Source organism: Onychomys torridus, chromosome 2 (assembly GCF_903995425.1).
Source record: "Onychomys torridus chromosome 2, mOncTor1.1, whole genome shotgun sequence".
NCBI classification, from domain to species: domain Eukaryota; kingdom Metazoa; phylum Chordata; class Mammalia; order Rodentia; family Cricetidae; genus Onychomys; species Onychomys torridus.
In genome coordinates, this window is record NC_050444.1 from 153,213,224 (window position 1) to 153,240,791 (window position 27,568).

The window sequence follows — 27,568 nt, forward strand, 5'->3', positions numbered from 1 at the left end:
TAAGGAGAGGAGGAGAGGAGAAAAGAGCATCTATTTCAGGGCATTTCTGTCGGGTTCCCTGCCCCGCAGTTCACAGTGGCCTTTGGGATACTAAATAAGGCTGCTGTTTATTGACAGGAGGGGGTACCCGCAGAGAGACCCCGTGGCAGGTGGACCGGGTGATGCTGAGCCTCCCACAGAGGTGGTGCGCTCTGGGTTTGACTAGTCCAACCTTGCAGGGCGGACTCGGAGCTTTCAACAGGCTTTCGGGATCTTCAGACCTAACTCAATGATGTTCCTGCCCACGCTGCGCCGAGCCATGCTTTCCCACTTCTGGAGGAGCGCTGGGTGAGTGAACCCCTTGCTGCCGGAGCCCTGAGAGCGGCGGGTGACTCCCTCTCTGCGGGTGCTCCGGGCTGCAGCCACCCTGGGAGAGCCACCCTCTCCCAGGTCCCCAAGTCTCCCCTAAGCTCGAGGGTCGCGTCCTGCACAGCCACTCTCTCATGGACACCCTGTGTCCTCTTCCTGGGTCTCCCTAGACGGTCACTTTTCCTTAGCCAAGGACTCCGCGCCCCCAGATGACTCCTGTGGTCGGTTGTGGTGCCGGGACTATGTCCACGCCCCCTTCCTACCTCCTCTTCCTCCTAATGTTGGATATTTCAAATTTGTCGATTCTCCCAGTCCTAGAACGTCCCTGAGTTCAGGTTCTGGAGCCTCCTGATGCTCCCGGGGACTGCTTCTACCTCACTTTCTTTTCAGTTCATTATTGGGTTTTTGTTTTTCGGTGGGTGCTGTAATAACTTTTATAATGTGTGATGCTGGATGGGTTCTGAGTGGCTTAAGGCTTATTTTGAGATTTGAATAAATTAATTAAGATAAGTCCGGTGGTGGTGGCACACACCTTTAATTCTAGCACTGCGGAGACAGAGGCAGGTAAATCTCTGTGAGTTCAAGGCCAGCCTGGCCTACAAATCCAGTTCCAGGACTACACAGAGAAACCCTGCCTCGAAAAAACAAAAACAACAACAAAGGTGTTTGGTTAGCATTTAGGAGGCAGAGGCAGACTGATCTCTGAGGGTTCAAGGCCTGGCCAATTTGGTTTACATAGCCAGGGCTACAGCTGTCTCTAGAACAGATGTCTGGTCATTACTATTGTCCTGGCTACCACTTTCTTTTTTCTCTTTGGTTTTTCGAGACAGGGTTCCTCTGTGGAGCTTTGCGCCTTTCCTGGGACTCACTTGGTAGCCCAGGCTGGCCTCGAACTCACAGAGATCTGCCTGCCTCTGCCTCCCGAGTGCTGGGATTAAAGGTGTGCGTCACCACCGCCCAGCACGATTACCACTTTACGTCAGACTTCTCCTACAGTCATTGGAAGCAATGAAGAAACTGACAGGCTCCAGGGCAGAGCTGCTCTTCAGATCCGCTCTCTGCCATTCAGTCCGAACCTCAGTGCTCTCGGTGACCTGTTCCAAGATCCTACCCCCAGTGGGACTCTCAGTCTGTTGGGCTTGGGTGTTTCTGTCTACCTTTCACAATGACACTGCACCTGCCCACCCCGACTTTGGTTCCTATTTGCTGGTTCTGTGGCCTGTGACCCACTGTGTCTTCCTCCACTGAATTGTGACCTCTCTGAGTTAATCAGTGACCCTTTCCCTAGCCCCCGTGAGATGGCAGGGGTGAGTTTCAGCTCTTCTGTACGTCCTGGTGGGGAGTTGGCAGGAAGAGGACATGGGGTTGGAGTGTGTGGAGGCTCCAGCCCTTCCATGTCTTCTGCATTGGACCACCCGCTGCTTAGTGGGGAGAAAGGCATAGACACAAAGACCCTCTGATCTCTCGTAGGAAGCAGTCCATGTTATAAAATGGTTCCAAATAGCAGTATCATTTAGCAAGCTAACAAGTAGGATGGACCCCACGCTGAGCCTCGGAGCTTGTTCTGTTCCCATGTGCAGCCGGGGACTCTGCCTGTTCAGGAGTTACGGTTGGTCTAGAGCCAGATCCCCGCTCTTCAGTGCGAGGCCTCTTGCGCTGGTGAGAAGAGGATTTTGCAACCAGTTCTCTGAGATCCCCCTGCCTGCTTTTACGGTGCGGCTGGCCTGGCGGGATGCCCAGATGGGTTTCTCAACATCAGCAGCGTATTCACTCACATTTGGTGCAGGTACTCGGGGGCTGCTGTGCCCTGCAAAATGCTTAGGAGCACTTCCAACCTGTGCCTGGCACCAGTGGCTTCTTCAGTCACAAGAGTAACACTCTTCAGAGGTTTTCTTGTTGTCACTGGTTGAGAGACACAATCGTAGCTGTGGTTGTTTGGTCCCTCTTATTATTATTTGGAGACAGAAGTTTCTCTCCTGGCTGTCCTGGACTCACTTTGTAGACCAGGCTGACTTCAAACTCACAGAGATCCACTTGCCTGTGCCTCCTGAGTGCTGGGGGTCAAAGATGTGCACTATCATGCCCAGCCTTCTCTTTTTCTTGTTTTTGTTTTGATCTTGTGTTCTTAATGGGTTTGTGGGCTCACATCTGACCCCTACTTCTATTCTCAAAGTTATGTGAATGTAAATAGTTTAAAATCTGAAGACATGTGAAATCTGAAAGACCCAAGCATTGTGGGTAAAAGCTGCATGACTTTTCTTCTTCTTTGTAAACCTGTCACCCGTTACTGGATGTCCCCAGGACATGGAGCTGTGACTGACACCTGTTAATCCCTGGGCAAACATGGAGGAAATTAATGAACTTGTCAGTGAGCCTTTCCTTACTAGTAGACATTTGATCATTAGATCACCATATGGCCTTGGAGGAAGGGCTGGTGACAGTGGCTTTCATTTGTCTTTTCTTTTATTTGAGAAGGTCTCTCACATAGCACAGGCTGGTCTTTAACTTGCTGTGTAGCTGAGGGTGACGTTAAACTTTTGATCTTTCTTTTCTTTTTTTCTTCAGGCAACTTTATTAACATACAAATAAAATCACATTTCAGTACAAATAAAATATCACCACACTTCTGTTTATTGAATTTTTATATAAGGACTGAGAATGCAGCTCAGTGGTGGGTGCTTCCCTAGGACTGGAGTGTAACACAAATCTTAAAAGGTCTTATTTTAAAAAGTATATATTAATTGTGTCTCGTATCTATTCCTCCAAGGGTGCTGATCTTGTCTTTAACGGCCTAATTACCCTTTTGCATTGAGCATATAGCATTTTCAAAAGCCAGAGATTCAATTATTATCTGTCTAGCTTCTGAATTTGATATCATTCTATTTATTGCTGAAGACAGTCTTTGTAAGAAATCAGTGAAGTTTTCTTTGGGGCCCTGTATAACTTTTGTAAATGACTCAATTTTCTTTTTTCTTTCCTACTTCTTCAATTTTGTTCCAAGCATTCAAAGCTGCCATTCGGCAAAGAATTAGGGCGTGATCATCATATAAAGATTGTCTTTGTATATCAGCACAATCTGCCTCTCTAAGAAGTTGGTTGATCTTGGCAAATTTCCATACCTCTAGCCCTACATCATTGTTCAATGGTCTTAGCCTCATCCTTCCACCAGGTCCTCCATTGTAACTGGGGACCAGCCTCTAAGGCTGCTGTATCCAAATCTTTTCAATCTTGAGGGATAATTCTATTACAAGTTGACCATGACTTTAACATTTGCTTCACGAATGGAGAATGCACACTATAGAGTCTTTGAATCTCCTCAAATCTAACATTTGCACAGGAGTCCAGTCAGCTCTTACACAGCCTTGAGCATCTGGCAGTTCCTGTAAGGTTGCTGCATAGATTAAGGTTGGCTGTTTGAAAGCTTTAGGCTGTTTCTCTGTAACCATATAATGCAATACTGAGATTGGTTCACCTTTGAATTCTTCTGTCTGGGTATGAATTTCTATATGATCTGTTTTAACAAGTTTTTCTAAAACTTTCATCTTGGTAGTCACATTAACCAACTTTTTAAATGATAAAACAAGTGCGCAAATAATATTTATTGACATTATATAAACCCCATCTACATTAATTATCCTCTCATTTAATTGTTCCATTTTCAGTCTGTCAATTTTTTATCAAACAGAGACCAAATTCCCTCAGTAGTCTAAATGTTTCCCATTTTTTTTTAAATGTGGGAAAAGACTTTCTTTTAACTAATTCCTCCCTTTAAGAAATCTTTACTCATCAAATCTGCTGATAATGACGATTCAGATGACAATGTGTCAGTAGCCCAAGGAGGGGACCCAAGGAAAGCAGCTAATTTGGGGTGTTTGGAGCTTGAGCCTTGGGAATTTACTGCAGAGAGACTGCAACAGAAACTTAGCCAGTGGGTTACAGTCTCCAGCTCAGGTTGGGTGGAGACTCCAGCCTCATGCAGCTCTGGCCTGAGCCGGGGATTACAAGGCCACAAGCAAGTGGCTTTTTCACGAATTTGTGCCACAAACATTGGGCACCAAATGTAACACAAAATACTAAACGGTCTTATTAATAAAAAAAATACAGATCCAGATATTGGGGTGAAAGATCAGAGAAACAAAACAAGCCAGCCCCATTCTTACCTCTATGAAATCCTCAGCCTAAAAAACAGTGAGTCCCTGTTTCCTCATGCCTTATATACCTTTCTCTGCCCTGGCAACACTTCCCAAGCTTACAGGCGTGTGTGCTTCCCAGTACTGGGATTAAAGGTGTGTGCCACTACTGCCTGGCTCTGTTCCCAGTGTGGCCTTGAACTCACAGAGATCTAGGTAGATCTCTGCCTCCGAGTGATAGGATTAAGGGTGTGTGCCACCACTGTCTGGCCTCTATGTCTAATCTAGTGGCTGGCTCTGTCCTCTGATCCTCAAGGCAAGCTTTATTAGAGTACACACCATACCTGAGTCCCATCCCCAGTGATGCATTGTGTACATGTGTGCACATCCATAGATGCAAATTTACATGCAGATATGTACCTTGTATGTTTCAAAGATTCTGTGCAGAGATTTATCACTAAGGCCATAGATGAGAAAGTGAAAACACAGAAAAGGGCAGAGGTCAAGGTCAAGGCAGGAAGGAAATAGGCCAATGGGAAGCCTGATGTTCATTAGCTCGAGACCCTTGACAAGTTTTTCTTCATTTCTACTGGCCTCAGTTGTTTAATCTGTGAAATGAGGAAAGCAAACTTACACATTACAGGCTGCCCAGGGGCTGAGGAAGACAAGCCTTGTAAAAGGTGAATCTGGGGGGAGAGGAGGGGCCTAGGAAGTGACTCAGTTAGTAGAGTACTTGCCTAGCATGCACCAAGTGCTAGCCAGGTATATCGTTGATTTATAATAAATGTTCATTTCTGTCCCTTATTTGCCTTTGTGCCAGACCCTTCAGGGAGTCTTCCTGTGCATCATAGGGCTGTTTCAGGCCGCCAGCTCCTGTACCCTGCCATTGTTACTGGGTATTCTTGGCCCATCTACATGTTGCTTTAGTCATGTGTGGGCACTGGTTGTGTTGTCGGGTACTAACTTTTTCCTTGTTCCTGAGCACATCTCGGAGCCCTGCAGGTGAGGTGTTCCCAACCTCACCCAGCACTCTGGGTGTCCTGCTAACAGCCCTGTCACAGGCAATGACAAGGATCCGAGTGTGCAGGTGTGGTGCTTGGTGTGCCCTCTAAATACTGTGGAGGACTGTAGGTGGGTTTTTGTTTTTGTTGGGGGGTTGGGACTGCTGGTCAGCTCTGTCCCTCCAGCTTGCTCCCAAATAACCACACAGAGACTTATTATTAATTATAAATGCTTGGCCAAAAGCTTAGGCTTGTTACTAACTAACTCTTATAACTTTAATTAACCCATATTTCTTATCTATGCTCTACCATGTGGTGGTACCTTTTTTCATCACAGCCATGTTCATCTCCTGCTTCCTCTATGTCTAGCTGGCAGCCCCCTTTTCTTCCCAGCATTCTCTTTTTGTTTGAAAGTCCAGCCTAATCTCTACCTGCTTAACTATTGGCCATTTAGCCCTTTATTAAACCAATGTGAACAACAAATATTCACAGTGTACAAAAAGATGGTTCCACAGCAGAGACCTAGATGGAACCTGAGGTCCTTGTAATGCTTCTGACATTGTTCAAATCGGTTGGCACTGGCACCTGGAAACACTCTGCACCTGGCACACAGTAGGTGTTGAACCTGTTGCTGTTAGAATGGTCCAGAACAGAATGCAGCTTGGACCCTGGCCCACCTCTAAGCAGCTCTGTGACCCTGGGCAGGTGACTTGGCTTCTCTGTTGTCATGTGGAAAATAGCGGTAGCTGACTCACAGAGTGTCTTGTCTTTGGGGATTTTTTCCTTACAGTGTAGTGACCTGTGTGTAAGGCATGTGCTTTATCCTGGGCTGAATATCCAGCCCTTTTTTAACCTTTATTTTGAGACAGAGTCTTGCCAAGTTGCCCAGGCTGGCTTTGAATTTGCAGTCCTCCAGCCCCAGCCTTGGAGTAACTGGGATTGTAGTTAACTTCATTAGTAGGCCTTGTCTTGGGGTTGAATGAGTTTATAGATGCTGCGTGGTTTAACACGTGACCAGCACCCAGAAAACTCAGGATTGCTGCAATATGGGTGACCCACCTCTCTCCCACAGTGGGCTGCCTTGAGTGACCTGACAGAAATACCAAGGATAGCAGGACAGCAAGAGAGTCCTCCAGGCTAGATGTGGTGGTGTACACCATTGATCCCTGTGCTTAGGAAGCAGAGGCAGGTAGATCTCTGAGTTCAAGGCCAGCCTGGTCTACAAAGCAAGTTCCAGGACAAAAATAGCCATAAGTATGCTCCATTACAGATGAGCTGTGACCATGAGCTGCAAAGGAGTCAATGGTTTACTCTTCCATAAGAAGAGGCTGTAGTGCAACCTACTGCATTTGGAGGGTGGACCAAGTGAGATGGTACCTGTGCCCATGATGCTCAGCTTTGTCAACTTGACACAACCTGAAAATACCTGGGAAGGGGGTCTTAGTGAGTGACTATGTTGGGTTGGTGGGGGTGGTGTGGTGTGGGTGTGGGTGTGTGTCTTAATTAAGTAAATTGTGAAAAGACCCAGCCCAGTGTGGGCGGCGCCATTCCCTAAGCAGGAGCTTCTGAGCTGAGCACATGCAATTGAGCGTATATGTGTTCCCTCCACTCTTGACTGTGGATGCTATGTGACCAGCTGTCTCAAGCGCCTGCCTCTGACTTCCCCACATTTCAGACCTGGGTTGTGAGCTAGCATCAACACCCTTTTCCCCCTAAGTTGCTTTTCGTCAGAGTATTTTATCACAGCAACAGAAATAAATGGCACAAGGGCAGTGTCTCCACCCCACTCACAGCTCAGGGCTCAGCACTCAGAGCTCACTGGATGATCTGTACTCTTCTACACATCAAGGTAAAGTGGCTCCTGTAGCCTGCCCCACCCTGGGCCCTGTACTTTCCCCTCCCCAGGAGCCTCCACTGCTACCCTAATTACACCTAATTGAGTGATAAGGGGATTTACCTTATCAGGGCCCAGATTACAGCTGGAAAACAGGAGGCCGGAGGAAGCAAGACAGCTCCCTTTGCTTTCTTCTTGACCTGGTGTTTCACTGGCAGGAGAGTCCAGACCAAGTTCAGTCCCAGAGGTCTGGTGCTTGCCAAGCTTTTTCTCTGGTGGTATTTCTTATGTGCTGGGACTCGAGAAGTGAATACAGGCTGCTTCGGCGAGCTTGCTGCTTGCTTCAAGCAAGAGATGTTCAGGCTCCCTTGCGAACCCCCTGCTTGGCTCGGAGATAATGGGAGAGGAACCCCATTCAGACTGCAGGGGGGGGTGTCCACCTGTGAGGGGCATCCAAGCATGGTGGGGAGGTCTGAGGAAAGGGTGGGACAGCTGGGGTTCTGCAGGGATTGTGGTGGTGGGAAATGAACCTGAGGATCCAGAATCTTCATTTTAGAAGAAGTGGTTTTAGGTTGAGTCTCTCGATCCAGTATTCATGTTAAAATCTGGGTCTTGGGCCCGCAAGCTGACTTAGCAGGTGAAGGCGCTTGCTGCCAAACCTGACAACCTGTGTTTGGTTCTCAGGCGCCACGGGGTGGAAGGAAACAAATGTTTTCTGATCTTCACATGTGGGCCATGACACATTAGAAATAACTAAGTAAACTATGGTCCTCACTATGCCGTGAAGACCGTCATGGACCTCACTCATCCTGTAGTAGTCTCGTATAATTATCACGGAGGGCGGGGCTTTGTGACAGAGCCTGCGTGTCTGCTCTTTGGGTACTTGCCTAACGTGTGAAGCTCTGGCTGTATAACCCAGTATGGGGATGCAACCTGTAATCCCAGACTGCTCTTTAGGAGGTTCAAGGTCATCTTCTTTTACATAGTGAGTTTGGAGCTAGCCTGGGCTACACAGTGAGACCCTGTCTCAAGATAATAAAATAAAATAAGGATGTTTGCTGCCTTCAAAACAGTGCGCCATATTGCAGCATGGTGGTGTTGTGCATGTCCTGTTACAGCATCCGCCGGTTGAAAAAGGCCCCTCTGGAGTGGCTTGCATGTGTGAGGTTTCTGTGTGGGTGTTCTGTGGTGCATCCACAATGACTAAGTTGTTTAGGTGTGTATTTCTCAGAGCAGGTCCTTGGTGCTGGTGGGACAGGGTTGTATAGCTTTGGTTATGGCACGAGCAGCCTGGAGATGGTGGAGATGTGGCTGATGAGAGCTGATGGCACTTTGAACCTTGGACAGAGTGGAGCCTGTGCCCTCTACCTCCCCATCTCCTCCCCCAAAGAGTACAGAGTTTGCTGGCACAGACACTTCTTAGAAATCCTGACATCTCCTGCCTCTAGCGGGGAGGGGAACATGGGCTCTGAAGCTTGAGCTGAGGGGAACCTCTTACTGGCTCAGGCCCTGGCTGCAGGTCCCGGGGGTGAGGGGATGTTGTCCCAGGTTGCTAGGAAACCTGTGTTGGGTGCAGAGGGAGGATTGAGAGTGGGGTCAAGTCTACACCCGGAGCCGGGCACCTTGTTGAGTCCTAAAAATGTGTGGAGAATAAACAACTGGGTGGATGGATTAACTCTGTGTTGTTGCTGTGGGGTTAAGTGTGCTGATTACATGAATGAAAATAACCATCCTGCCTAGAAAGTCCTGGGGAATCCTCTTAGGGAGCAGTGGTTCTCAACATGTGGGTCGTGACCCCTTTCGACAAACCTCTATCTCCAAGAAAATATTTACATTGTGATTCGTAACAGTAGCAAAATTACAGTTATGAGGTAGGAACAAAAATATTTTTATGGTTGGCAGGGTCACCACGTGAGGAACTGTATTAAAGGGTCAATGCGTTAGGAAGGTTGAGAGCCACTGTCCTAGAGGCCCTGAGTCTTGTGCAGTGGTCCACCTCCACCTTCATCTAAGCTAGTGGAGGGTGTCTGTTAAAGGGGGACGGACCACTAGCTGAAAGGAGACCGAGCCTGTTGGAAGAGAAGCCTGTTGTTGTTGGCCACACTTCACTCACGCTCAGCTTGATCTTTGAACTAGTCTCTCCAGGACCTGGAGACTTTCCAGGGCCAGAGAAAGCCCCTGTGAGCCTGTGGTCACAGTGGGCCTCTGCCCCGGGAAGGCGGGAGGGGGTCTGGGGGATCTGTTTCTGGCATCACTTTTACGGGGGGTGGGGTGGAGGTGGGTAGCAGGGAAGAGAGACCTGGTGTGGGTGAGGTATGTGCTGACTTTTTCCCACCTGAATGTGGTCCTGGTGTGTGTGTGTGTGTGTTGGGGGGCGCTTTGGAAAGTCCTGGGCCTTGGTAAGTCTGTCCAGAGCCAGCAGGTAAGGAATGACTGGCGGGACTGGAGGTGAGCTTGAAGGAACACTGTGGTGTTCTGGTTCCTCCGCTGAGAGAGTGGATGAATTGTGTTGGCCAAGAGTGATCTTGGTGGACAGGAGTGTTGTTGGCTTTGGTTTATCTGTTTCCAGAAATGGCAGTGCCCAACATGGTGGGTGGTGGGGTGAGCCCTGGAGCCCTGCTGGACTCAGTCCACATCCAGCTAAGGAACCGCGGGGGTGGGGGGGATTTTTACCATTCCACTGTCAGTCCCTAGAAATTTCTGCCCCCTCTCTCCTGTTCCCGGGACTGCAGGAGGAGGGGACATGGTGGACTTCTCTAGCTTTGCCTTCTTTCAGCTGTCCAGTCTCCATAGCAACCCTAGGAGCCGGGCCTCACAGTTTTGTACTGGAACATGAGGCTAATGGGGGCAGGATGGGGTAGCTTCTGAGTCGGCCGCTCTTGTCTTACCTGCTCTCCCTTGGCCAGACCAGGATGAGAGGAAGGGATGTGACTTGGCCTGGGGTTATGACTGTGGGGAGGAGAATGGACACCCTCCCTCCCCTCTAGCCAGATCTTACCCTCCCTCCTCTTCCAGATCTTGCCAGCACACGACCCTCTTCCTTGTCCTCTTTCTGCCTTTGTTTATCCTGCCTGTCTACTCTTCCTTCCTCCTGGAATGTGGCCTCAGGGCCACACCCACCCCCCATGGGTTTGTTTTCTCCCTCCAGTGACCTCTGGGTCCTCGCATTCCTTCCCGTGAAGAAAGGAGAAACACATGTCCCCACTCCCTCAGTCTGACCACTCTGTCCTGCCGAGCATGGTTATGCTGGTGGAGGCCCAGCCAACAGCATCGCTCTGACCCAGACAGCATGAAGCTCAGAGAGCTCTTCATTTGTCTAAGCACAGTCCAGGCACCCACAGAGTAGCCCTTGTAGAGGGGTGGCTTTTCTGCCCAACCCCTCATTTCCTGGCAACACCCAGCCCATGGTGCTCCCCAGCTTTCTGGACTGTCCCCTCAGATCACCCAGCCAGTCATGTGGTGGCTTTCCCCAGCATCTGGCACATGGTGCCTGGCTTTGTCTGGACTCAAGTTCAGGTTTCTTCTAATACCGGCCTTCAGCCAGTCATTTTCCTTATGAAAATACCTGGATGCCTTATTCTGTCAGGGGCAGCTGTTTGAGCAGCTGGCCTGGGGCCTGGGCTCTGTGAATGTTGCCAACATTAAGATGTCCTCTGAGTTGTCCTCATTTACAGAAGAAACTGAGGCCTGAGGGGACATCTCATGTCTGGGAAGTGGAAGAGCTGGACCTTCAGCTCGGGAATGATGGACCCCGAGCGCTGGCTCTGATCCCCTCCATCTGCCCTACTTTGCACCTGCACACAAGGAAGGAGGTGGAGGTCAATAATCAGCTAGGTTCCCCAGACCAGTGTTGCTGTGCCCAGCACTCAGGCCAGTCCTTCAAGTTCATGGTCCATATGTGATGCTCTTGCTCACCTGAATGCCAGCTTTCTGCTGAGGGCATCTCTCTGGTTCACACTGAGAGACAGCTCTCACAGGCTACCTGTTCAGTGTAGAGAAACCTGGTTCTGTGGGGTGAATTTCAGGAAAGAAGGGACAGTGGCCTTCAATACAAACAAAATTGACTTCAAGTATTGGTGTGGGTTTGGTGGCTTATTCCCATTTAATAACTGTAGAGACAGACTCAGAGCAGGAGAGACACACAGTGGTGGCGTCATGATTTCTAAGTATTAGACCCAAAGCCAGTTGGCTCCCCAGGCCTTGGATTTGCTTTGATATCGGCCATGTGGGTCAGTCCGGGACCACCTGTGAAGACAGAGGGACTAGCGTGATGGCTGCTGACCTATCATTTTTCCCCATGCTTGTTTCCAGGCTGCGTTGGAAGCACACCTCCTCTCTCAAGGTGGCCAATGAGCCCATCTTAGCATTCACTCAGGGCAGCCCCGAGCGGGATGCACTGCAGAAGGTAACAGGGTGGAGTGTCCCCAGAGTGTGTGGGGGCATGGAGCAAAGAGAGACAAGAAGTTCCCATCCACATTTCTGTCCCTCCTCCCCCAGGCTCTGAAGGACCTGAAGGGCCAGACAGAAGCCATCCCGTGTGTTGTCGGGGATGAGGAGGTGTGGACGTCCGATGTGCAGTACCAGCTGTCGGTAGGTCTGATGGGGCAGGAGCTGTGGTATCTGCCTGGAAGGGTCATCATCCCCTCCCAGGTTTTGAATTCCTTAGATGCCTAAAACTAGAACAAAGGGTACCATGCACAGCCCACTGCTGAGTCATATCCCCATCAAGGAGCCTGGGAAGAGTGTGTGTGTTCCTGGTGGTTTCTTCCTAAGGATGAGTTGCAAGCAGGGGTGGGGTGGTGGGGATCTGGGTTCGGCCCTATAGAAACCAGCGTGCACCTCAGCGAAGCCAGAGACTCACAGACTGCCCAGTCTGGGGCGGGGGAGTGAAGGGCTGGCTTTTTTGCCAATGAGTCTATTTCGATAGAACTCTAAGAGCACTATGTGCTGGATCCAGTTTGAAAGAGCTAACCTTTTCCGGCATGCTCCCTTTAGCCTTGTGACTTTGAGCACAGGGTACCTGTGGAAGTCAGAGGACAACTTGGTGGACTCGGCCTCTCTCCTCCCACCCTTACGTGGGTCCGGGGGACTGAACTCAGATTACTAAACCTGAGTGGCAAGCACCTTTACCTGCCGAGCTATCTCACTGGCCTGTTGGAAGAACTTCTAACCAAGGCTGGTGTACAGATTCTAGGCATGGAGAGCGGGGGAGGAGGAGGGAGCTGTGACCTTAGTGCCGCAGGTGGATGAGCTGGGATTCAGGCATGCCTGACTGAACACAGAGGCTGTGCTTTCCCTGAAAGGCAGAGTGGTCTGTGGTCTTGGCCTTACTTATGAACCACGATGCTCCCGGCCCTTTCTTTCAGCCTTTTAACCATGGACACAAGGTGGCCAAGTTCTGTTATGCGGACAAGGTGAGTCCCTGGTGACCATGGCTGCCCTGCCAATTGTGGGTGTACCCCACTACCTCTCTCCCTTATCCTGGGGAGTCTTTGGGCTGAGTCACGTACCAGTCACGTACAAGTTAACACAAGCCCAACTCCAGTTGTGTTGCTCAGAGTGGGAACAGCACCAAACATTCCCACTAGCATGCCCACCGCTTCAAGCAGACATGGGGAGATCTGCTGGGGGTAGTCATGAGCCATGGCCACTATCAGAGTTACAGAGAGCTTTATTAGAAGGGAGAGTTGGGGAGAGAGAGGGGAGCCTGGCCTGGGGGGAGGGAGAGATGGCCGGAGCAGAGGAGAGAGGCAACAGAGAGAAAACAGAGAGCAGAGAGAGAGGGTGGGGGTCCGTGTCCAGCTTTTTAAGATGCAGATTATGTGACCATGTAGTCACCAGAGCCCCCTGGTGACATAAGACACAAGACCCCGAGCTGCACATGTACAGGATCCTAACAGGTAGATTCTGTAAGACTGAGTCAGAGCAGTTGGACACATAGATAGAAAGCCAGGCAGAGAGTGAGAGAGAGGGCCCATGGGAGGGGCTGATGGCTGGTGCCATGTGGTAATGAGGGCCGTGGGGTCTGGGTCACTGGCAGGCAGTACATGTACCAAGCTATGGTTCTGATGGCAAGGCTGGAGTCCCCTCAAGGATGTGGTACCTCCTTAGTTAGATAGAGCATGGGAGAAAGGTGGGGGCAGCAACTTTCTTTTTCAGCAGCTAACTCAGCTGGCAGGAGCCTGAGACCTCAGAATGAGTAGGACAGGCTGGCTCTGGCAGTGTGGATGGGCCTGGGGGCTTCTGCTGGTAGCTAGAGTCTTTCCAGTCCCTCCTCTGTGTCCTGGGGCTCTTCCTGCTGTGTGAGGCTGAAGGCAGCTCTTTACCCCTCTCCCCCTCTCTCCAGGCCTTGCTCAACAAAGCCATTGAAGCTGCCTTGGCTGCCAGGAAAGAGTGGGACCTGAAGCCTGTGGCAGACCGGGCCCAGATCTTCCTGAAGGCAGCAGATATGCTGAGTGGGCCACGAAGGGCTGAGGTCCTTGCCAAGACCATGGTGGGACAGGTGAGGATTGACAGGCCCAGTCAGGCTGTCTTAACTCCGTTTCTGTCACTAGACATTAGCTGAGCCTCTGTGTGCCAGGAGCTGTTGGAGGCTTAGAGATGTTCTCCAGAAACATCCCTCCGAGTGGGGTTATAGCATAGGTTACCACACTAGGCGGATTGTGCTGAGCCCACGTGTCCTGCCGTGGGCCCGTCACCTCCCCTCCATTCCTGTCCCCCTACTGTGGGCCAAGCCTTTGTCATTTCAGGATCATCAGTTGCTCTACCAGAAGTGGCTAGCCTTCTGACTTTGCTCTATGGCATTGCCATCTACAAATATATCACTGTGTGCATAGCCGTCCTGGGGCTCACAAAGCTGCCGGCGGGACCCTGCTGCCAGTCTCCCCGCAGCCCTCAGAGGGATCTTTTAAACATCCACAAAGTTGCTCCTGACTCAGGGACCACTAGGGTTTCTCTCCCAGGTTCTCATCCTATACCTGGGGCTCCTCTACCCATCTCCCCATGATGGAGTTTGAAGCCCGGGCCTCCTCTAGCTCTGCCCAGTATCCACTGCCTAGAATGGACCCTGCCTATCTGGTCGGGCTCCATCCTGACCTCTTTGGGGCTACCTGGCATTCCAAGCCCAAGAAGGGCCATTCTGTTCCATTCAGGGGAGTTCTGCTCCTCGACAGTTAACGCTCAGGTAGTGGCCGGGTGTTCCGTGCATATTGACTGCCTGGCGAGATCTGTCTTGCTTGAACTTCGTCTTTAAGTTGTCAAAGGAGTCTCCTGAGAAATGCAGTTTGAGAAATGGGCTTTTCAAGTGAGCAGTGCCCTGCACTGAGGAAGGAGCCAGGGAGAAAGACACAGTTTGGCCTCCTCCAAGAGTTCTGCTAAAGGAAACGCTGGCCTTAATTCCCAAGCTGCCTGAAGAGTGCCACCTGCTCACCTGTCTATGGTGAGAGCGCCCTCTGCTGCACGGAGGCGAGATGACAGCGCCCCACCTTTTCAGCGCTGAATTTGTGATATGCCTGAGATTATCAGGAAGATAGATTATGTGGGCTGTCACATTTGTCTTGAGATTCACGGGATTCTAGGTAGCACTCTGCAGGTCTCAGCCTCCTGGGCTCCACACTCTAATCGCATGTCAAGAATTATGAGCTGTGTAGCTCTGCATGGTCAGCGGATGCTTTTCCGGTCCAGTGTACGTTAGTCTGTTTGATGGAAGAGGTTCGGATGCCTGAGAATCAGGTCCTTTCTTTCCTCAGTCCCAAGACCAGGCCTGGTCCGCCCACTGAAGGTTTCTGTTCCCTTCTGGAGGCTGACTCTGGCCTGTGTGCTGTCCCTGAACCCGGGCCACCCTCCTAACAGGGAAAGACCGTGATCCAAGCGGAGATTGATGCTGCAGCGGAGCTCATTGACTTCTTCCGATTCAACGCCAAGTTCTCCATGGAACTGGAGGGGGAACAGCCCATCAGTGTGCCACCCAGCACCAACCACGTGGTGTACCGGGGGCTGGAGGTACTGCAGGGCAGGTAGTGGGCCGCAGGGGCTGCTGGGAGCCTTGAGCTCTGCCTCACCCTCTCCCTCTTACTCAGGGCTTTGTGGCTGCTATCTCACCCTTCAACTTCACCGCAATCGGAGGCAACCTGGCAGGTGCACCGGCATTAATGGTGAGGAACCGGGGACAAGGCAGTTAGCCATGCCCCAGATCTCAAACAGACACAGACCCTGCCCTCAGGCGTGGGAGAAATACAGATGGTGGTAGCTGTGGCTGTGAATAAGCTCTGGGTTCCAGCACAGCCTTGTCCGTTTGTGGGAGACCCGAGCAGACCCCAACCTCAGCGGCACAGTTTCCTTCTCTGTCACACAGGAGCAATGATGAATGTGTGGCGGGTTGCATGCCATCAGGTTTCAAATATTGAGTGAGATGTGCTAGACATCAGGCAGGTCCAGGCGAGAGTGAGCCACGGGGTCCAATGGCTGCTGACGGTGGTGTTGGCCTGGAGTGCTCACATGTGCGGCAGCCATTGACATTGTGCTGATGATGTCCTTTAACTAAAAAAGGCAGTGAGAGAAGTGACTGCCCCATGCCTTTTGCCAGGCCACACCTGAGAAGTACAGGAGGGACTTACTTGTCAAGGCTGGTAAACAATGGAACGGATAGGAATTCGTTGAGTGAAGGTGCCTGTACCACAAGCTCCCGGTCTGATATGGGGGATACAGGCCAGTCCTCAGCAGGCTGGGCAAGAGGAGAGCCCGTGTTCACGGGGTATGTGCTCCCCATGTGCGTCTTATGTACATACACAGGGACAACTTCGTGCATCAGCAAGTGGGCCCTCCTGGCGCCTGTGATGCTGCACGTGCTCTGGCCCAGCACACGTGCCAAACATCTATGAATACTTGCCCAGCCACACCCAGGAGTGGCCCAGAAACACTGAGAACAGCCCTAGCCTGGAGTGAGGGCAGGATTCGGCCCAGGCTTGCAGGGAAAGTGAACCCAGGCTAGAGTCAGAGGCGAAACTTGGAGCCTCCGTGGCAGGGTCCTCTGGAAAGGGTGCAGATGTTACATGAGTGGGCTGAGGTGGGGGATGTGGGGTGTAAAGTGGTTCCAGGTAAGGGTGACCATGCTCTCGGGTACAGTGGGGTACATGGTTGGTATGGTTGGTAGCCTACTGCCTTGTGAGTCATGTTCACACCTTTTGGGCAGGGCAATGTGGTCCTGTGGAAGCCCAGCGACACCGCCATGCTGGCTAGCTATGCTGTCTACCGCATCCTCCGGGAGGCTGGCTTGCCCCCCAACGTAATCCAGTTTGTGCCAGCTGATGGGCCAACATTCGGGGACACGGTCACCAGCTCAGAGCACCTCTGTGGCATCAACTTCACAGGCAGTGTGCCGTAAGTCCCTGGGGGGCGGGGCAGGGCACAGTGGTATAGGGAAATGGTGCCACTATCTCGGGCTGTGAACTCAGAGGTTACATGCTGATCTCACCCAATTTCTCTGTGTGATCAGCCTCTCTCAATCTAGTTATTATTTTTAACCTGCCAAATGAGAGTGGTGGTCCCTAGGTCCCTATCTTTTTTCCTTTCTTTTTCTTTTTTTTTCTTTTCTTTCTTTTTTTTTGAGCCGAGGATCGAACCCAGGGCCTTGTGCTTGCTAGGCAAGCAAGTGTTCTACCACTCAGCTAAATCCCCCCCCCCCCCCCCCCTTTTTTTTTTTTTTGGTTTTGGTCTTTTTGAGACAGGGTTTCTCTGGGTAACAGTCCTGGCTGTTGTGGAACTTGCTTTGTAGACCAGGCTGGTCTAGAACTCACGGAGATCCGCTGCCTCTGCCTCCCAAATGCTGGGATTAAAGGCACCGCCACCCGGCGTTGTTCCCTATCTTGCTGAGTGTTTGGAAGGATGGGAAAGGAGGGTGCTGTGTGGGCTGAAAGCACAGCCTATGGCTGATAGCAGCCTCTACCATGGAGGACATGTTTGGGCGAGCTGGAAACGGGAGATATTCATCCTGCTTCTTGGAGAAGGCACCCAGGTGAAAGATTGGCTAGGCAGAGGTGAGAAAGTGGGGACAGGGTTATAGGAAGGGGAAGGACACCAAGGGGGCTTGCAGGCTAAGCCTAGGATGTGCTGCAAGGCCTGTCCCTTGGGCCTTGGGGGGTGGAGTTGGGGGAGGGCTGGGTAGTCTGCATCAGTCACCTACTCACTGACTCAGCAGCTATTTTCCAACCCCTGCAGCACAGGGTTCTGTGCCACAGCTGGGAATAAGTGAACAGTGAGGTCCCCTGCTCACCATCACCCACCCTGCCTCCCTTGGTCCCACCTCTCAGATTGAGCCCAGTGGCTCCTAGGAGCCTTTTGTATCTTCAGAAGTGTCTGGGCTGCATGCTGAAGGAGGCAGGGGATGCAGAAGGTTGTAGGGAGTGGTGTAAGCATGGTTCTGTTTCAGGTGGGGGTTGCCCATTGGACCTGGGGAGTGACTGGCTTAATTTTCTTAGATTCCTAATAGCCATGGCCCAGCCATGTCTAATTGAGACTGTTTTATTTTAATAATCCATATTGTGTGTGTGCTCTGGTCCCATGGGCCTGCCTGTCTCATGGTGCCAATAGCTGGAGGTGGACAACACTTTGTAGGTCCCCCAGTCTCACCCCAGGCCCTTGGTCTGTATATCCCGGGTCTGCCCATTGCTGGCTGTCCCGGCCCTTGCAACTGTACTCTGTCCTAGGAACCGGTTGGAGCTGCTCCAGAAGGCCTGCTCAGGAGGTTGTAGGCAGCAGGGATGGGGATAATGACTATGGACCAGGCAGGGATGTCAGAACCTAGGGCAGAGCAGCGTGGTGAGCCGCTAGCAGTGTGCAGGGCTGGGGTCTGGGTCCATGACCTTCTGGCCTTGACAGAGAGGGCATGGTTGACCAGGATAGATGCTGTCAGGAGTACAGGCTTGGGGAAGTTGAGTGTCGGTCATCAACCGAGGAGTTTTCTGGGCTTCTGGGTAGAGGTGACTGGGACAGCCTGGTGTCCCATTTTGCATCTGCAGCTCTTGCTATGGGGCACCTACCACAGTGGCTTCTCTGCACCTTCCCCGCCTGGATCGCTGGTGTGGGTGGCAGCTTCAGGACTGCTGAGGAGGTCTTTTCCCCAGAGCCTGTTCTGCCGGTGCTCGGGTCTCTGCCTGTTAGCAGGCGGAGTGGGCCTGGCCCCCGTTTCGTTTGCCACGCTCTGGCAAGCTGCTAGGCCGAAGGTGGGAAAGTCATAAATTACCGTTAGCTACTGTGGCTGGGTGATTAGCATTTTTATTGTTTTGTGGTGTTGAGGTTGGTCACAGTGAAGCCTGGGGAGGAGGCGGTGTCTCTGGGGCAGCAGGGCAGGGCACAGCCTCAGTCCGTCAGGCCAGGCACTGGGCCAGGATGCCCCTCATAGGCACAGGGGTGTGTATTCCTTGTCAGGCACTGCGGTGTGCCCAGCGTGATCCCAAGTCCCGACTCACTGGAATCCATGTGTGTGGAGGGTTCTTTTTAGGTGAGGTGCAGCATCGAAGGCTCAAAGACAGCAAGTCATGAGCCCAAGATCACACAGCCCTGTGTCAGAGCCAGGGCCAGCACACTGTTTTCACATCTGGGCCTCCCCAACCCCCATCACAGCTGCCACGACCCACTTAGTCCTCCGATGACCCTCACCCCCACCCCAGGCCTTTTAGCCCCTTCCTAGGGAGGCTGCTTGACACTCCTCTTTATTCATTCATTCATTCATTTATTTATTTTTAAATTATTCATTTTATTATTATGTATACAGTATTCTGTCTGCATGTGTCCCTGCAGGCCAGAAGAGGGCGCCAGATCTCATTACAGATGGTTGTGAGCCACCATGTGGGTGCTGGGAATTGAACTCAGGACCTCTGGAAGAGCAGTCGGTGCTCTTAACCTCTGAGCCATCTCCCCAGCCCCTTGACATTCCTCTTTGCTTCTAGCACCTTCAAACACCTGTGGAAGCAGGTGGCCCAGAATCTGGACCATTACCGGACCTTCCCTCGCCTAGCCGGAGGTAAGCCCCGCCCCTCACACACTTCCAGGGCTACCCTCTTCCTGGGCTCTTCCGAGAGGGCAGGAGATCAGAGTCAGGGTGGCCAGGATTCTCTTGGTTGCTGGGAACCAATATCGGAGACTTCTCGACCTGCCTCTGCAGTGGCCCCCTCAGGAGCCACGTGTGGAAACGGAAGCCCTTAAACATGCCTGTGTGTGGAACTGAAAGCTGTGTTCCTCTTAGGCGTGTGTTAGTCTTTAGCACACGTGGCTGGGGGTTGCTGTGGTGGATGGCAGGGGACTGAGCAGGGGAGGAAGGAGCCCGGTGTGTGTGTGTGTGTGTGTGTGTGTGTGTGTGTGTGTGTGTAAGGATACCAGAGTAGGCTGAGAGGGCAGCAGGCCCTCCTCACCTTGACAGCGATAACTCCTGAGAAACCATTCTGTGATCACAAAAACGTGACACACGTTGGTCTTCTGCAGGGCTTCTCAGAGCCGTTAGTGCTCCATTTTACACTTGGAGAGCATGACTGCCTGTGCAGTGTTTCCCAAACTCCCCGGGCCACGGAGCCCCATGTGCAAAGTCTCTGTGGAACAAGAGTTTTGTAGAACACACTCTGGGAGAGTGCTGAGACCTCAAGGGAAGTTCTGTCTGGGGCACACTGGACAGTAGAAGCTGGGGCTGGTGGTCTATCCTTCTAACCCCAGTGTGAGGTGGGAGCCCTGGTAAGGCCCTTCCTGAGCTGGCTGGCCTCTGGTGGTGTCCCCAGGCAGGCTGTAGCATTTGACTTTTCCAGCCCTCATGTCCTCAGTCCTTGCCTTTGTGAGATGAAAGGTGGACCCTACAGGGGGAGGTGTGGGTGGCCCTTCCCTCTCAAGGCCATGGCCCAAGCTGGAGTCAATGGCTTCATCACTTTGCCTCAGTTTACTCATTTCTGAGATGGGAGGGCGACAATGGGGGTAGTCCTTGGGGCATGGAGAGACAGCTCAGGGTGCTTCCTCCAGTACCTGGCAGGTGGTGTGTGCTTTTGGTTGCTGTTATCTGTCGTAACTGAGCAGGTAAACTGAGGCTGGAAGGTGCTGTGACAGTCTGAAGGTCTTCCCTAAGGGAATGGTGGGCTTTCCTGGGAGGTTTCAGGAAAGCCTCATGTTGACCATTTGGTTTTCTCATCTGTGATGGGGAGTGGGTGCCAATGCCCTCCGCTCTCCTGCTCCCTTCCCCTGGCCTTGCTTCATCTTCTGGGGAGTGGAGCAGTCCTGGCTCATGGCTCCCCTTGCTCCTCTCTGTTCCAATTACTTCCTCTCATTGCCTGCTGAGTGTGGGGCTGTGGACCGACCGGTGTGCGTGGTGGCTTGGGCTGCAGCCAGCAACCTCCATTCTTGCCCACACCCTGTGCTCTGTAGAGTGTGGCGGGAAGAATTTCCATTTCGTGCACAGCTCGGCCGACGTGGACAGCGTGGTGAGCGGGACAGTGCGCTCGGCCTTCGAGTATGGTGGTCAGAAGTGCTCAGCCTGCTCGCGCCTCTACGTGCCACAGTCTCTGTGGCCACAGATCAAAGGGCGGCTGCTGGAAGAACACAGCAGGATCAAAGTGGGCGACGTGAGTGGCACCTCCGCTGCGCCCAGCAGGTGGCTGATGAGATTGGCTGCCGACTCTCCAGCTCTTTGAGTGCCTGGTCCTTCCCTGGGGCCCTCTCTGGCTCTTTGAGGCAGGGTCCTTCCCTTGGGGCTCTGCGCGTGGGGTGGGCTGTGGGGAAGGGACTCCCTTTGTCTTTGCCTGCAGTGTCTTATCTCTTCCTCCCTTGTCCCCAGCCTGTAGAGGACTTTGGGACCTTCTTCTCTGCTGTGATTGATGCCAAGGTAAGGGGTGGGGTACAGCACAATCTGGGGGTGCTGGGCCCAGATCTAGGACAGAGAGGGGCAGGTTCGTCGGTGTGGTTTGTAACCAGACATGCCTCTCTGGCCTTGAAGAGGACACGATCATCCAAGCTGGAAATTGCTTTTGTCTGCACACCCTTGAGCCAGGCTCAGCAAGCCCCTAAAGCGTATTTATGTGCACACACACAGGCAGGCCCACATATGTGCACTTGAGATCACAGCTCTGGAACCAGAGTATAAACAACCTTGAAAACACATCTCTGTAGCCACATACACATATCATGTGTTTAAAGGTAAACACACACACACACACACACACACACACACACACATCATGTTTATCTCAGCGTGTGTTTTTTGTTTTTTGTTTTGCTGGAGTTGAGGACTGAACCCAGGGCCTTCACGATTGCTAAGCAAGCACTGTACCACTGAGCTAAATCCCCAACCCCTCAGCGTGTGTTTATATGTAAGGATACCTGTGGTTTTACCACACATGAGCACGCACACACACTATGTAACACTTTTATATACATACACAAAGATCCCACATACATAACATACACACTCACATACACACACCCCATATACATACACAGCACACACATACATACCACACACATGCACTTATATACACAACACACACACACACACACACATACTCAAGACATAGACACATGCTACATACACACATATATAACACAAGCAGGTACCCTTTTCTATGTCCCTGCCCCTCCAGATTCCCTCTGGTCTCTGCATGCCTGGCTTCCTCACCATTTGGCAGATTAGCCGGGCCTTGATCTTACCTCAGTGCCTCCAACCCTGCCCCCCTTTTCAGAACTCAGGCCCTTTAGGCAGAGGTATTTTGCAGTGAGTGTGAGGGACAGCTGTCTTTGACACCATCCTGCTCACCTGCCCTAGGCCTTCGCACGCATCAAGAAGTGGCTGGAGCATGCGCGTTTCTCGCCCAGCCTCAGTGTCCTGGCAGGGGGCCAGTGCAATGAGTCGGTGGGTTACTACGTGGAGCCGTGCATCATCGAGAGCAAGGACCCTCAGGAGCCCATCATGAAGGAGGTGATTGCAGTGGGCTGTCCTTGGGCTTGGCATCACGCAGGGTTCTAACGCTGTCTGGTGTCATGGGTGAGGAAGGGTGGCTGGCCGGAATGGCTTACAGAGTGAACAGACCTGGGTCTTGAGCCTCAGGCCTGCCCAAGGCTCCGTCCTTGTCACTGTCAGATCTGGCTGTGGCCTGGCACTCCATTGCCACAGCTACCACAGCCACTGTGGGACTGTGGCAGCTGTGGGCTTACTGGCTCACTGTCCGGCTGTGGCTGATGCCCGAGATCCAGGGAAAAGCCCCAGCCCCTTGCTGGGGGAGGGGCCCTGAGGAGAGAGATGCCTTGGCACTTGCTGCTGAGCTAGCCTCCTGCTCCTCAGAGCCCGACTGCTTTACTGTCCAGGTGAGGACATGGCAGGGAGGCTGGAAAGTTCTGGCACTTTTGCCAAATGGTCAGGAAGCCAGGCACACAGAGGCTGAGGGAACCTGGAGGAATCCACCTGTCTCTGCCCGTGCTCAGGGCTGCTGTGTGGTCTGAGGCCTGGGATGGTGGAGAGGATGGCCAGATATGGGGACATCGTAGCGACTAACCCCCTCTCATCTCCCAGGAGATCTTCGGTCCTGTGTTGACGGTGTATGTGTACCCGGATAACAAGTACAGGGAGACGCTGCAGCTGGTCGACAGCACCACCAGCTATGGCCTCACGGGGGCAGTGTTCGCCCAGGATAAGTGAGTGGCCTCAGCCCTGAGAGGTGCTGTCCCTGCCAGCTCAACATCATCCCCCTGCCTCCTAGGCGCAATTCCTGCTCACCCTAACCTCCACTCTTTGCATTTTCCTTCCTCCTTGGCCCTGTAAGCCACTGTGTCTGCCCCTGAGAGAGAAGTACTGGGATTGGAGCCCAAGAGGAAAGCATGGGGGCCTGGGTATGGGCTAAGTTTCTGTGAAATGGCCTGGTTGGACTGGGACCCCTGCCCCCATTGTTCCCAAAGCTGTGGCCTGACCCTCTATACTCTCCATCCAGGCCTCCCAGGAGGCGGGTGAGCTGATTCCCCTTCTCAGGGGAGAAGCTGAGCCTTGGAGACTAACTTGTCCAGCGCCCACGCTAGCAGCTGCCAGTATCCTGTTTCTACTATGGCTGCTTGCTTAGCTAGGGATCCAGTGAGGGCAGCCTGGGGATGGCAGACCCTCTGATCACTGTCCTGTCTCCTAGGACAATTGTCCAGGAGGCCACAAGGATGCTGAGGAATGCTGCTGGCAACTTCTACATCAATGACAAATCCACTGGATCCGTGGTGGGCCAGCAGCCCTTCGGGGGTGCCCGGGCCTCTGGTGAGTGGGAGGCGAGTCCTGGCCAGAGGCCATAGGTCATTGTCTTAGGGCAGTGACTAGGAACAGAACAACTGTTGGGAGTGTATGAATGTTCAAATACAGAATGCTTTCAGGAGCTTCCAAAGCTAGGAGGCCATTCTTCTATTGTACGGGGAAGGAAACTGAGCATGGGGGGAGGGTTGTGAATGTTAGCTTCAATGCCCACACTTCTACCACCAGGCTTAAGGTCACCTAGGTTCAATGCTCTCTAGGTGATGGAGAAGCTCTGGATGGGCAGGCAGTGAATTGCCAAGGGCTGCTACCCCCTAGTGGCAGCCAGGGCCAGAACACATGTTAATAAACATGTAAACAGCATGTAGCATTTAAGGCAGCCTGTCTCTTCAAATATCTGTTCTCTCTCTCTCTCTCTCTCTCTCTCTCTCTCTCTCTCTCTCTCTGTGTGTGTGTGTGTGTGTGTGTGTGTGTGTGTGTGTGTGTGTGTGTGACTAAAAACATTCAAAGGCTGGTCTTCTAGGTCTTTGAAATACATGACATAATTATTAGCCATATCTACCCTATGGTGCAGAATGGAGTACCCCAAGATTTGTTCCTGACTTAACGCAGTGTCCCCCAGATTCCCAGCTTCTAGTAACTGTTCTCATTGCCAGCTTATATGAGAGCAGCTTTTTCAGGTCCCATGAGACAAGAGCACACCATTCTCATCTTTCTGAGCCTGGCTTACTTCATACAACATAACAGTTATAGTTCCCTTTTCGTGAGTGAATAATATTCTACAATGTGGAGGTACCACTTTTTCTCACCACCCATCTATCAATGGGCCCTTTGGTTGTTCCCTTTTCTTGGCAGTTGTGAACAGAACAGTAGTGAACGTTAGTACACAGATGTCAATTTAGCATGCTGGTTTAATTTCCTTTCCTGGCTAAATACCCAGGAGGGATTGTTGTAGGGTTTTTGTTGTTGTTGTTGTTTTGTTTTGTTTTTTGTTTTTTGAGTGTTGGGGGCGTCAGTTCACAGGGTTTCTCTGTATAGTCTTGGCTGTCCTGGAACTAGCTCCATAGACCAGGTTGACTTTGAACTCACAGAGATCCACCTGCCTCTGCCTTCCGCATGCTGGGATCAAGGGTGTGCGCCACCACTGCCCAGTTGATTGTTGTAGCTTTTAAAGAGCAATTTCTAAACCTTTTCTCATGATTCTATACTATCCTACCTTTCTGTGTGCCAGGCTTTTCTTTCCTCCAAATCCTCCTCAGCATGTGTGTGTGTGTGTGTGTGTGTGTGTGTGTGTGTGTGTGTGTGTGTGTGTGAGATTAGTTTCTTTGTTGACTTCCTTTCTGAATGATCTGCCCTTTGCTGGGAGTGGAGTATTTACAGCTTCTGCTGTTATATCCGAGTCTCCCTTTCTCTTTGTGTCTGTATGTTTCAGTGTTCTGATATTGGTTGCCTATGTATTTACAGCTGCTGTTTTCTGTCCTTGACTTTCTCATTTATAACCCTTCCCCCGTCCCGCCTCCCCCCCTATCCCCCATTGCCTCCCTTCCTGTCATCTTCCCCCGACCCCCAGTTTTAGTTTAGTTACTTTATTTGCTGTGAGCTGCTCGTGTGCCTTTGAGATCCGTTTATATCTTCTTTCTGTGTCCTCAGGGGTGAAGTGTGTTTTCTTGTAAACCACATATAACTGGGTCTTGCTTATTTATTTACTTAAGAATAAATAAACTTTTTTAGCTGGATAAGATGGTACATACCATCTCTTGGAAGGCAAAGGCAAGTAGATCTCCATGAGTTCCAGGCCAACCAAGGCTGCATAGTGAGACCCTGTCTCAAAAAATTTGGCCTAGAACATGCTATGTAGACCAGGTTGATCTTGAACTCACATAGATCCACCTGCCTCAGCTTCCCAAGTGCTGGAATTAAAGGTATGTGCCACCGCACCTGGCCCAGCATCTTTTTTAATTATATGTATGTGTATGAGTAACAGGCCACATGTATGTAAATACTCAAAGAATCCAGATGATGGTGTCAGATCCCCAGGAGCTGGAGTTGCTAGAGGTTGTGACCTGCTTTGTGTAGGGGCTGGGAACCAAACTCTGGTCCTCTAGAAGACCAAGAAGAGATCTCTCTCCAGCCTGGGTTTTGGTTTTTTAAATCCATTCACTCACTATGACTTTTAATTGCAGAATTTAACCCATTTACATTTAAGGTAATTACTGATAGTTAAGGCTTGCTTATTCTTTCTTCCTCTCTTACCAACTTCCTTTATGCTCAAGTGATTCACTCAAGTATTATGTTTTAATTCCTGTCTTGGACTGTCCATCTCTCCTTCATTTCTAAAGAGCAGTTTGGCTGGGCAGTGTTGTTTTGGTTGGAGTTTTATCTCTTTGGTACTGTGAGCCTCAGCCTCTCCCCTGACCTCTGGCCATGCTTCACATTTGGTTCTGATATGCTCAGCAAGCTCTGAATGTGTTTAGTTTCTGCTTCTCCGCAGGGTGCATTGTAGACAGAGCCATCATTCACCCCTGTGCTGCCCCATTCACTCCCCCAGCCCCCTACCTGCCAAGAACCATTGTGCATTCTCTTTTCCACAGGAACCAATGACAAACCAGGAGGCCCCCACTACATCCTGCGCTGGACATCACCCCAGGTCATCAAAGAAACTCATCAGCCCCTGGGGGACTGGCGATACTCCTACATGCAATGAGCTCTGCTCAACGCTTGTACCGTCTACCTGTCTGTCCATCCAGATGACTGACATCTCTGCACTGACCCCCGGCTCCTCACCAGCTCCTCTTGGACACTTCACAGCTCAGCTTGACCCTGTCCTGGCCATTGAGCTGTATCTTGACCCCTCTTCCCTTCGTGTCAGGTGACCAGGCTTTGGCTTTGGGTCATACTGGGAAGGAAGAGCCAATTCACCCCGAAATCTCCTCTGCTCTGGAACACCCTGGTGCCTGGCCGGCTCTCCGCCTGGCCGCTTTACTCTCCTTATCTGAGACCCCTTGGCTCAGAGACTCTGAGAACAGAGAGAGACACTCTCGGGATCCTGTGGGGAAAGGAGACAGAGACCGCAGCCTTATCACTCAGACTCCTGACCTTGACCCCTCCACATATCCAGTGAGATAGGATCTCAGTCAGGTGGCTGTGGGGTACCAGCTGGCTTTGCCCCTCGGTCTGCTAGATGCTCCTGCAGGCACTTGTGCCCAGCCATATGCCTTAGACCCATGTGCCTTCCTCTAAGATGCCCGGGTGTCCCTGAGCCTTCATCTCTCCTGGCCATCTGCTGGGAGTGTGCAGTGGTGGTCACCTGGGAAACCTTGAGGTGGGCCTCCATTCCATACTCTTGTCAGAGCAGCCAGATCAGTGTTAGCCAGGGTGAGTTCCTACTTGGGTCCGGGATGGTCAAGTGTTAGTTTTAGTAGCTTGAGAGCCTGCAGAATTCCTTTTCAAGGACATTTACCAAGGGATCCACATATAGCTGATGTGGCTGTCCCCAAGGGCTACCCCAGGTCACCACGGTCCACACTTAGGGGCAGATACCCATACCAGGCCAGCTCTGAGCTCTGCTTCATTTCAGTGTATATATGTCTTCCGGGAAGCAGGGCTCCAAATTCTGTTGGTTCTATACTGTGAGGGGTGGGGCACACTTACTGTTACCTAATAAAACACTAGCTGCCAAATCAAAGTTGTGGTGGTTGTGGAGGGAGGTGAGGGGCTGGCTAGCTTCTCTTTCCGAATCTAATTAATGGCTGGCATCTTGTCATATGGTGAAGTTGGATGCCCGTGGTGGGATAAGGGGGCTCTGAGGCTGGGGAGTCCCTGCTGGAGGGAGACCTGGAGCCCGGTCTAAAATCTGGATTTAGATCATGGCTTTCTGTAGCATGAATCTTAAAGGTACTTACTAATAAAAACAAACCCAGGACCAGATATTGGGGTGAATGCTGGAAGATCAGAGAAACAGAGCAAGCCACAGCCACCTCACCTTGCCAGTTCCTCAGCTGATCCT

The 27,568-nt window shown here is 51.6% G+C and overlaps 1 protein-coding gene across 1 annotated transcript; it reads left to right on the forward strand.

Moving 5' to 3' along the window:
- On the forward strand, positions 1-27,242 carry Aldh4a1 (aldehyde dehydrogenase 4 family member A1). Its single transcript, XM_036179943.1, has 15 exons — positions 1-327; positions 11,625-11,718; positions 11,811-11,903; positions 12,680-12,727; positions 13,660-13,815; positions 15,165-15,314; positions 15,392-15,466; positions 16,504-16,691; positions 19,259-19,332; positions 20,712-20,908; positions 21,121-21,168; positions 22,105-22,257; positions 22,849-22,970; positions 23,453-23,571; positions 26,154-27,242. Exons 1-15 carry the CDS (start codon positions 269-271, stop codon positions 26,264-26,266), a joined length of 1,689 nt encoding a protein of 562 aa, XP_036035836.1. The 5' UTR covers positions 1-268; the 3' UTR covers positions 26,267-27,242.
- The last annotated feature ends 326 nt before the right edge of the window (positions 27,243-27,568 follow it).

Bases quoted from the DNA above. Each gene is read 5' to 3' on its own strand.
- Aldh4a1 (XM_036179943.1), top strand. From the start codon at position 269: ATGATGTTCCTGCCCACGCTGCGCCGAGCCATGCTTTCCCACTTCTGG. The intron at 19,333-20,711 runs GTAAGCCCCGCC...TGTGCTCTGTAG, and splicing joins CTTCCCTCGCCTAGCCGGAG to AGTGTGGCGGGAAGAATTTC. The intron at 22,258-22,848 runs GTGATTGCAGTG...CTCATCTCCCAG, and splicing joins AGGAGCCCATCATGAAGGAG to GAGATCTTCGGTCCTGTGTT.